Source organism: Ailuropoda melanoleuca, chromosome 4 (assembly GCF_002007445.2).
Source record: "Ailuropoda melanoleuca isolate Jingjing chromosome 4, ASM200744v2, whole genome shotgun sequence".
Lineage (NCBI taxonomy): Eukaryota > Metazoa > Chordata > Mammalia > Carnivora > Ursidae > Ailuropoda > Ailuropoda melanoleuca.
In genome coordinates, this window is record NC_048221.1 from 57,289,850 (window position 1) to 57,300,675 (window position 10,826).

General features: G+C 56.6%; 1 protein-coding gene and 1 non-coding gene across 3 annotated transcripts; one reads left to right on the forward strand and one right to left on the reverse strand.

The window, feature by feature from the left end:
* The first annotated feature begins 720 nt into the window (after positions 1-720).
* C4H3orf22 (chromosome 4 C3orf22 homolog) lies at positions 721-4,325 on the forward strand. Its single transcript, XM_019803647.2, has 4 exons — positions 721-739; positions 1,126-1,256; positions 1,974-2,105; positions 4,175-4,325. The coding sequence occupies exons 2-4, from the start codon at positions 1,165-1,167 to the stop codon at positions 4,323-4,325; spliced, it is 375 nt and encodes a 124-aa protein (XP_019659206.2). The 5' UTR covers positions 721-739; positions 1,126-1,164.
* A 1,520-nt stretch (positions 4,326-5,845) lies between these two features.
* Positions 5,846-10,819, reverse strand: LOC105239284. Of its 2 annotated transcripts, none has more exons than XR_004624803.1 (3): positions 10,525-10,819; positions 6,640-6,787; positions 5,846-6,275 (listed from the first exon to the last, which is right to left on the reverse strand). It is a non-coding gene; the product is annotated as an uncharacterized LOC105239284 (transcript). The 2 variants fall into 2 exon arrangements; XR_004624804.1 differs by having other exon boundaries at positions 10,374-10,819.
* Positions 10,820-10,826: the final 7 nt, after the last annotated feature.

Genomic DNA, 10,826 nt, shown 5'->3' on the forward strand with positions numbered 1-10,826 from the left:
CCCCAGTGTCCTTTTAACAGTCATGGTCCAGGGTCAGAGGCCACGGACACCCCCACTAGCCAGCACTGGTGTAGAGAGCTGCACTTTGAACAAAGCTCTTTGCCAGGTGGGCAAGTCCATGGAAGATCAGGAAGACTTCCTGGGGGTCTGAGGGGCCAGGCCACAAGCAGGGCTGCTGGCAGTTCTGGCAGGAGGCTGGCACTGTCACAATGGGCTCTGAGGTCACATGTTCACAGCACACTGGCTGTTTAGACCACGGTGAAGATATATTAGGACAGCCATTGGTGGGCAAGGGTTGCACGATTTGATGGCAAGGGAAACATCAGCAGTGAGGTCTTAACCCCCGCTGTTCTCCGCCCTCACCTACCTGCATCTGCACCAGGTGCTTTAGAAAGACAGTCACTCGTTTATGCTGGTGGGCATGGAAAATGGCGCAGCCGTTCTGGAAGGTCGTTTGGCGGCTCGTTTTAAAGCTTATGGACTTTCCATGAGCCACAGCAATTGCACCCTTCCATATTCCAGAGAAACAAAGACTTCTTTTCCTGCATGAACTTCATAGCAGCTTTATTGGTAATAGCCCCACACCAGGAACTACCCAGATGTCCTTCACCAGTTGAGGATTGAACAAAGCATGGCACAGCCATCCCACGGAATACTCCTCAGCACTGAAAAAGAACCACCGTGGATATGCACAACTGGGCTGGTTCCCGAGGGAATTATGCTGAGAGGAAGAAGCCAGGTTCTAAAAGATACCTTCTGGGTGGTTCCATCGTTATAACACTTGCAAAATCACATCAGTAGAGAGACAGCCCAGATTCGTGGCTGCCAGAGTTTGGGATGGGCTGTTCAGTTGAGAAGCATCCCAAGTGGTGGTTACACAAAGCTGTACACATAAAATTGTGCACACACACACACTCACACACGAGAACGTGCATAACTGGTGCAGTGTGGTGAGGCTGGACATGGGTGAAGGGCCAGCATGACCCAGCCTTCACTCAGCCCTGGGAGGCCGGCAGGTGATCTGTCCCCTTCGAGGGCCCAAGGGGAAGCTGAGTGCCTGGTCCCGGTCCAGCTGGCTCCTCCCACGACCTTCCCCCCTCTGACGGGCCTCCTCTTGCTTTCCAGCCGTGGCTGAAAAGTGTGCCACAGCTTAAACCTCCTTCCATGATGGACTCGAAGGACCACAAGAAGGGCCCCCAGTATAAGAAGAATAGAAACAAGGCCCAGGAAAAATTTGCCAGGAAGTTTCCGTACAGGTACTAGACACTGAGACCCCTACGGCCAAGTCCTGCCTCCGCCCAGGCCATGTCAAAGAGCATTCCAGCGGTGTATAGAGTGGACCTGGGATGAGGTTTCTCATCCACAGGGAGTTCCCTGAGCAGCTCTGTGACAGTCTGGGGTTCATCTTCTTCAATCCCAGTCTGAGCTGAGGACCTCTAGACAGGTGCCCGGGACTGCTGGGGCCATCCCAGAGCCTTAGCCAGCTGTTTCCCTCTGAGCCCTTGGCCTCATGGGAACCACCTGCCAAAAGAGGAATACATTCTTGAACACCTGCCCCTGCCAAAGATGTGATGGGATCAGACTGGGGTGGAGCGTAGTTTGTAAAGCCTCAAGGTATTCGGGAACCAGTAGAGACCCCCAGACTGGGCAGATCTGGGGCCTCGGCCAGTGGCAGTTACTAAATGTTCTGTGTGCCCAGGCTGTGTCCTGGATCCCACCATCAATGCACTGATGGGTCCTGAAAAAAAATGTAGCAACTTTGGAAGCCTTCCTAGCTGTGTGACCTTGGGCAAGTCATTGACCTCTCTGTGCCTTAATTTCCTCATCTATAAATGGTTGTGAGTTGACATACAGGTTAATGTTGATAAAGCACTTAGAATGATGTCTGGCAAGTAGAAAGTTCCAGATGGGCGAGAGCTACTCATACAGCCGGTGGCTGCAGGCTCCCTAAAGATACCAAGTGTCCATTGCAGGTTCTCTTGGCTGATGGAACCCACTGCAGAGTTCCTGAAGCCCTGGGAGGTTACGAAGATGACCACCTCACTAAGGGATCAGCTGCCGCTGCAGAAGACATTGGTACCAACTAGGTCCATTCCAGTCAGAGGGTAAGTCATAGGCCCAGGATGCTGACAGCTGCTGCCGCCCACCGACCACACTCAAGCTGCTGGCCGTCCACCCCAGGTCTGCCCACAGACACTCACGTGACTCTCCCAGCAGGCTCCACTTCCAAGCTGAGGAAACCGAGGCCCAGAAAGGAGACACTGAAGTCCAGCGGTCCCTCCCGCAGCAAGGCAGTTTGTGGGAGAGGCTGCACAGGACCCTTTTGTGGGCAGCGCCAGCCTCACCTGGAGAGGGCCCTGTCCACACGCAGGGAAACAGGCCTGAGGGGGCAGCTTAGCCGCTATCCTTCCACACGGCAGAGGCAAAACAGAAGAGCCAGCAAGCTTCTGGTCTCCTTGCAGCCTGCTGTGAGGGTGGAGGCACTGACGGGGACCCTTGCACCAGATGCTTCTAGACTGACCGTGTACTCACAAATGCACCCCCCGAACATGGGCACACACACACTGAAACACCCAGACACCCTCGGGAAGACCCACACACACGAACATTTCACATACTCGCCCTAAACCTGGACTCAGATCCAGGCCGTCCCTGGGCTGGCAGGCACACACCAGCTGTGACAGAATGAAGGGCTTCCATGACCAGTTGGTGAGGGGGCACCCACCCCACCTCCCGAGGACCCCAGCTCCACTGTGTCTGCCTCAGCCCTCCCTCCAACTCTAGGGCCGGTGTGTTTCCAACTGGCCCTGCCTACGGCTCACCGCTCTGTGGATCAGCTCTGGCAGCCCACGAAGACGCCCACAAAATCCCAACCTGATACGCAGAGAGGCAACATAAACACTCAAACTTGCGTGCGCGCAGGCACACACACACACACACACACACACACACACACACACACACGAACACAGCTGCAAGCCTACTCCCTGCCCACACTGGCCCTGACTTGTTGCGGGTCTCACGTTCCCGCCCTCATTTGGCTGTGGATTTGGTCCAAATATCTGAACGGGGTGCTGAGCTGCAGAGGCTGGCGTTTGAGAGCACGGATGTTTGTGGGTCTCGGCTTCTGCAGAATGGGATCAGCTTCAAGCCCGGTGTCCTGTGGGGGACCAGTCAGACCACACGCATGGGCTGACTCTCGGTGCTGGGGCCTGCCCCAGGGGGACTGCATGGGACGAGCTCTTCTGGAGGGTGACAGGGAGCAGAGACCTGGAGGACAGACTGAAGCCGTCAGCAGGTGTGTCAGGGAGCTCAGAGGGCAGTGCGCTTCTCAGTCCACCAGGGCCCAGCACCAGTGGGGAGCTGACCCCTCCCCTTCCTGGGGGAGGTGGGCAGGGGCCGAGAGCCCCGGGGCAGGGAGGGGGCTGTGACTGTGTGGCCTCTGCCAAAGGCGTCGAACTAGTGGGGAGCAGATGGGGGAGCTCTCCCACCTCATCGTCCAGCCTCCGAAATCCCACCAGCCCTCTGTCAGGGAATCAACCAGAAGGGGAGGGTCGGACTGGAGGGCCACAGTCAGCAGATGCCAGAGTAGGGCGGAGAGTGGATGGGGAGAGAGAATAGGAGAGAGCATGGGGGCCCAGGTGAGAAGCAGGGAACCCTGTAGGAGGACATAATCCAGACAGTGGGAGGCAAGTGCCAATGTCCTGGGGTGGGACAGAATAATGTCTCACTTATGGAATTTGAAGTGCTGGTTTTCAGAATGGTTAGGAGACAGGCTGGGGAGAATGCTAAATGCCCACATTTGTCTGAGGGGGAATGGGGAGACACTGAAGTCTGGAGGGTAGGAGAGTGGCATGCCCAGACCTGATGTAGCTGTTGGAAAAGACCGACTATGAGAAGAGCGATGCCCTCACAGGGGGAGTGGTCATACAATGCTGGTTCGCCTGCTGGTGGCCATCCAGCCACTGGCAGGCACGAGGATGGCCCTCACTCACTGTCTGCATGGGCCTGGTGCCCCAAGTCCTGACTGTGTCTGAGGCACAGAACCCTGTTGGGGGTCTGATGCGGACATCGGGGAGTGGGGTCCCAGGGCAAGTCTGGGCTGGGAGCAGAGTCTTGGTCGTGGCCCCAGCCAACGTCTCCGGACCCGTGGGCTTCTGTGTGGTTTTTCTAGGCTTGGGGCCCCAGATTTTACATCACCGTCCTGCTTGTGCCCTCCGCCACCACCGCCTCCACTGAGCCAACTTTGGGAATTCAAGCTACTGTGTCGCCGCTTCCCCGGCCTAGGCGCCCCCACTGCCCACCCCTCCAGGGGCCTCTCCTAGAGCCGGGCTCCATGCGGCCTCCCTCTCGGCCACCCATCCCTGGCGCTCCAGGCACAGAGCACTCCCTTCCGGACAGAGGTGAACTCTAGGGAGGGGAGCTGCCCCACCTCCTCAGAGCCCATGCCACGTGAATAAACTTTGCAGGTTCAAATCCTATTTCCGCTTGGTCTGAGCATTTTGCGTTCCCAGAGTCCATTTTCTCCTCCATTAATGTTTGATCTCGAGGGGTTGGTGTGAGGTTTAGAGAGAGTAGGAATGTCATTTCCCAGAACTGATCCTAAGGATGCACTCACACATGTAAATAAAGATATCTGGACAACCGTATTCACGACCGCCACAGCAAAGGATCAGAGACCACCTGTACCCACTACCAGGGGGCTGCTCGCTGATGTACCCTGAACTACCAGGCAGCCACTGAAATGAACAGCCAGATCTTTATACACTGGTCTGGAGCAATCTACAAAGCATATTCTGCTTTTTTAAAGCACAATAGAAGTGTGTTGTCATGCTCCCATCTTGTGTGCATTAGGAAACAGTGTGTGTGTGTGCGTGTGTGTGTGTGTGTACCAGGTAACAACCAGTACTTCTGGGTAGAAGAACTGGGGCCTGGGGACAGGCCTACTATTTTCTGAAGTTTTAATACGTGAACCTAATACCACGTTGTTGGTGTTTTACAAATTCTTCGAAGAGAAGTGGTATGGAATAAAATCGGAGACTGGTGTAATTGCTTTGGAATAGCAGCAGCCTGTAGGAGGGTGCCTGCAGGAGACACAAGGGTTTCCCCCACTCTCTTCTACAGACAGAGGGACAGAAGGTCATCTTGGAGTCCTTGGGAGGGTAAATAAATGCAGGGACACTAACTATAGCCCTCTCGCTAGGACAGAAGGGTGCGGGGCCCTGAGGATGACTAAGGTGGCTGCACTGAGCAAGGTGGGCAAGTGGCCCTATTGTTCTGGAAAGAAGGTAGAATGAGTCCCATATGGAGTGAGAATTGAAAAGAGGCCCTCCCCAAGCCATGGGGAGGGATGGGATGGTGGTTCCCAGCCTGTAGCAGGCAGAAGTCAGTCCTGCTGTGTGCTCCTGGGGTGTCTGGGGGCTGGGGGAAGGGTGTAGAGGACTGCCATGGGGCACATCCTGGGCCTCCATCCATCCAGGCCCAGGTGAGAGGCAGGCCCGGTGTACCGTGCACCGGGCAGCACTGGCCTGGTGGTAGAAGGAAGCAGAGACCCCAGGGTCCCCTCCCATTGGGGTCAGAGGCAGGCTGATCTCCATTTGGACTGTGTAAGTCTCAGAACTTTTCCTGCAATGTTCACAGCTATGTCCTACTTGACATACGCAAAATACTGCCCCGTGTGCCTGTGTTGCAGCATAGTGGTGCGGTGACACACGTGACCGATGTGTCCGTCTGCTGTGAGCCGTTTTTCCAGCCGCCCCCCCCTGCGCCCACCTCCCCCCTCAACCACAGCTCCCTCCTCTCCTCCTAAAACTAGTACCTCAGAAACAATACACTGCATGCTTCTCTCTCTTTTTTTTTATTAGCCATATCGGATGTTATTACGCTCCATGCAACTTTTTTTGCCTCAGCAGCAAGTTGCTACGAGTCACGTGATGGTGCACACGGCTCATTTCATCTTTTAGTTATCACGTATAATACTGCATGCCTTGTCCATCCTCTTTCCGACAGACACTCGCTTTCCAGTTTTTGCTGTTGTGGATGCGGCTGCTCTGAGCATTGCTGCCCTGTTCCAGGCGCACGTTGTTTCCCGGGGAGGTGTCACTGGCCAGAAGGCCCCTGCATGCCAGCCAGCACCAGTCTGTCTTTCCCGAGCAGCTTACAGAAAGAAGCTCCCCTGGCTCCCCTCGTGCGCTACTCTCGCTGTGGCCCCCGAGTTTAGGAAGTAGGCGGGGAGGGCAGGCAGGGCTCTTCCAGCACGCAGGGCAGAACCAGTCCTGTAGGTAGAAAAAGCTCATATCAGTCACCCCGCCAGAGTGAGTCCTCAAATGTGCATGGTCTCCAGTGGTTTCTCCCCTGTGAGGTGATTCTGAAGAATGTTTAGGGAATAGCTAACTGTTGGTCCTGCTGTGTCCTCAGCGTTTGTACACGATGCCCTCAAAGAAGAAAACCAACTCTCCAGGAAGCATGCATCGCAAAAGCCCTCACAGGGAAATGGGCAACCCCGGAATGTCTGACAACCGAGGGATGAATTAGCATATCACGGTGGCCCAGACCTGGGGCATGCCGCCGGCACTTAAGTGTGGCCAGCCTGATCCCCGACTGTCCCCGTGCCCTGAGCACAGCGACAGTAAAACTTACATCAGCAGGTGCTTGCAGCCTCCTGAGAACCAGGCACGGTGAACGGTGTGGTCAGGGTGTGGCTCTGTCTTCTAGGGATGTATCCTGCGATCACGCCCCACACGCAGGACAGGATGTACGTGGGGATAGTCACTGTAGCACTGCAACGCTAAAGGACACAAATGAATCTACTTGTCTATTATTTAGGGACCAGTGAAAGAAAAGCAGCAAATCTGCAATAGAACCATGGGTTCCCCTGGAGATAAAAATATGGATGCAAGTAATTTCAATGGGAGGGAGATTCCGGGGAGTCCCCCCAGAGATGTGGGGAGGGGAAAGGAAGCAAAGGGTGTGCTCTTGAGCTGGCCGCCACTTTGGGCACCTGGGGCTGAATCCCAGGGGAGACCTCTATAGGTCACGCCTCAGTGTTATCCCACCTGAGGGGCACAAGCTGCAGTATTTACCCCCCAGCTTCCAGCAGACATAGCTTGAAGGCTGCTTGGGGACACTGAACCCCTGCACACCCAACATCCCTGTGCTCAGGCCAAGCAGGTCTGAGGGAACCTACAGGAGGGCTGCAGCTGGGGCAGCAGGGAGCCATCGGGAATGCTACCGGGAAGAGCTTACTGCCACAGGGATGTGGGTGGGGGGTGGGTATTGTGCCCAGCCTCCCTTGCGGTGGGAGCATTGCAGGTATGATTGGCTCTGGATTGCACAGTCCACGGTCTGTGTCTTCAACATTCTGCTGCCTGGGAAGGGAATGGCTCGCTCTCATGGAGCACGTGGAGGAGGGCTGCATAAAGCCCAGGGATGGGGGAGCCGCAGGAGAGAAGGGGCCTGTACCCCCAGTGGCTCCACAGAGCAGCTGTTCTGACCACTTCCTTCTGCCCAAGAGAGAAGCCGATCGGAAGGCAAGTCACCTTCGATGCTAAGCCTTTGCCACAGACAGCGGCGCCTTCACCCCGGAAAGAGAGCTCCAGCCCGGTGGGGAAGGGAGGCACCCTGTCCCCTGGCCCACCGACCCGGTGGGGTGATGTAGCAGCCCAGCAAGCTGAGCAGCCCCGGGCCTCCCCCTCTCCCGAGGCCATGCAGTCAGAAGCCAAGGCCGGCAGATGCAGCCGCTGTGATCCCCAAACTGAATCATGCATGAAGAAGTGCTGTGACGAAGAACCAGGGGGTTCTTTTAGCGAAATCTTAACTCACAGAAATATGCCTCCCGGGAAGCTGCCTGGATGACAAAGCCACAACACAGAACTGCAAAACAACACAAAACAAAACAAAAACAAACCAATGCCATAACTACAACAATCCGGGAAATGTTTTCCTGACGAAGCCAGAAAGAGCAGAAGAACACTGAAACGTTTGACACGAGCCTTTGTAACCCAATCCACGGTGTCACTTCCTTGCTGGGGCGGCTGCTGGCCAGCACCACTCAGCTCTGAGAGATGGAAAACCACGAAATGGAAGACGGTTGCCAGCAAGCCGAAATGCCAAGTGACCTCCAGTTTGTGCGTTTGATTCCTTCAGGACCTGGGGTAGCCTTTTAACAGAAAAATCACTGAAGGGTGTCAGGTTGAGCCCCCGGGCACCCTCTTGTCTTGTCCAGCTGTTCATGTGGGACCCTGTCTTCCTTCGGCCACCTGGGACCAGCTGGGACCTTGCTGTTGCGGGGTCGGCCTGTGATCTGTGAGGACAGACACGTTCTGGCGCCAGGCGGAGAGGAAGCAGGTCAGAGGAGGCCAGAGCAGGAGGAACTCCGCAGGGGCTGCCTCTAGCTCTCGCGAGCCTGGAGCATGGCCCTCGTACTCACAACAGAGGGTGCGACGTCAAGTGCCAACAATGGGGGGTGGGCAGTGGAGTGCCTGCCCCGCACGAGGAAGTATGCGTGCATGTGACAAGCTTTAGGATGCCGGAGGCATTGAAGGAGATGACAGCAGGTGCTGTGACTGCAGAGCCGGAGGGTGACTTCTAATGCTGACAACCTGGGGGGGGGGTCAGAGGGCATCTGAATGGGTGATAACTTCAGCAAACAGGTCACATCAAAGGCTGTGTGGGCCCTGAGGGAGCTTCGAACAAAGGTGTGTGCCATCGAAGCATGTGAACGACTAACTGACCATGAGGTGGCACGTGACACAGTGTGTGTATGGCGTACGAGGGTGCGTGTGGGCAAGAGGGGCTGGGAACAAGCCTCCAGGCATGTCACAGCCCAGCCCCTCCCCCTCATCCTGGTAATCCACGGCTCTCCGGGGGGGTGGGGCTTCACAGGGAGTCCCGCGGCAGCCCCTTCCCAGGTCCACAAGGGTTGGCCGTCACTGACCCCTGCTGGCAGGGCCCATGGACACAGTGTCCGTGAAGGCCTCGGCAGGCTCCTGAGAAGGGGGAGCCCTAGGACTAGCCTGGAAAGGGAAAGCATCCACTGTAGGCAGGGGGGAAACATCAGCAAAGGCGAGGCATGACTGTGACAGAGCTGCCAGTCCCTGGCCAACCTGGCCCCCACAGGCCAGCACGGCCCTGTAACCAGGCTCACGGGCTCCCACCACAGGCTGTGGGGGCACCACAACACAGCTTTGGCCTCCACCCTGCCAAGCTGCCCCTCCTCGGCCGTGCTCTGATTTCTGTTTCTCAAATCCTCAAGCATACCCTGCCCTGGTCTTCCCAAAGTTCGGGCATTTTAATTTACCATCGAAGGAAACTCAGAAAGGACACCATATATTCAAACAGTCACTAAGGGGACATTTAGTCCTTCCTAAGGGACTTCCACGGCTGGCTGTCTTCCCAAGCCAGAAGGGTGGATTCTCATTGCCAAGTGCCCTGACACACACTGCCAAGTCACACCCACACGCTCACACACCAAGGGTGGGAGGCAGCCCAAGGCACAAGGTTTCACTGAACTGTTTTCAGCTTTCATCTTTAGCCTAGGCAGAATGAAAGGTCAGATTTCCCCCCAAGTTTTCACCGTTGTCCCTCCAGCCAGAATTTAGCACCAGTGGCCATGGTGCGCCATGCCTTACCCCACTCCCCATATAGCCCTTCACACCTGTGGGCTCTCCATCTCTCTCATCTGATCTTCATGATCACCTGGCATGCTCGCAGAGGAAAACTGAGGCTCAGAGGTTTGTTAAGATGCCCAAGATCCAGCAGCCCCATGTGACAGAGCAAATGGCAAAATGAAGTGGAGAAACTCCAATATGTCAGAAGTAAAAAAACATTTATTTCAAAAACATGAGCTCCCCAGCTCAACAAGGCCCTGGAAAACCTGCCACCATATTGCACTCTGGGCTCTGTGGGCACACACGGAAGACTTAGGATCTGGCCAGACTGAGATCAAAGGTGGGGCTAGCGACAGGGAGAGGCAGCACCGCTCTGTGACAGGCAGAGAGGAAGGCAGCTCAGGGTGGGCTCCAGTGCCATGCCTACTGACAGGGATGGCCCTAGCCTGAGCCAGTGACAGACGGCTTTCCTCCTGGGCCATGGCTGTCAATGCCAGGGCAGGGGAGGTGAAAAGGGCACTAGGAGAGGCTGCAGATTGCACCGAACCAGCAATCTGCTCTGTTACACCACGAACGGTTTTGGGGTCAAAGCTGACACAACCCCCCCAAATGGCCTCTCGCAAACTAAAAAATACTAGTAATTCAATGCTTCCCCACCCAGGGTCTGGAGAAGCGCCTGCCAGCTGGCGCAGTCAGAGGAAGCAAGCATCAAGTGACAGGCAGGCACACCGGCGTACAGCCGCCTGAGGTGGGCTGCTCGCAAACCTGGCACGGTGGGATGGAGGCCCAGGCGGGCTGGCCAAGCAGGGAAGCACGGGGCAGTGGAGCTCAGGGTAGAGTCCCGGGCGGGCAGCATCAGCATCGGGCTGCGGGGAGTGGGGGGTAGCCACCAGAAATGCACACTGTCCGGCCCCACCTGAGCCTTCTGGGCATCGGCGATGTGACGGCCCCGCGCAAGCTCCGCGGCCTAGTGCAGCCGCAGGTAGGAAGGGGCAGAGTAGTTGAAGAGCAAGAAGTCCATCCTGTAGAGGTCGAAGAGGCGCCGCTGGTAGAAGGGGCTGATGTCCCGGAAGAGGCGCTCGGCCAGGTCTCGGGCGGCGGCCGCCTTGGCCCGGGGCGGGGGCGCAGGGAAGCGCAGGCCCGGCGCGCCCACCAGGCCCAGCACAAAGGCCGCGTCCTCCGCCAGCGTCTCGAACTTGCCGACCACGTCGTAGCGCC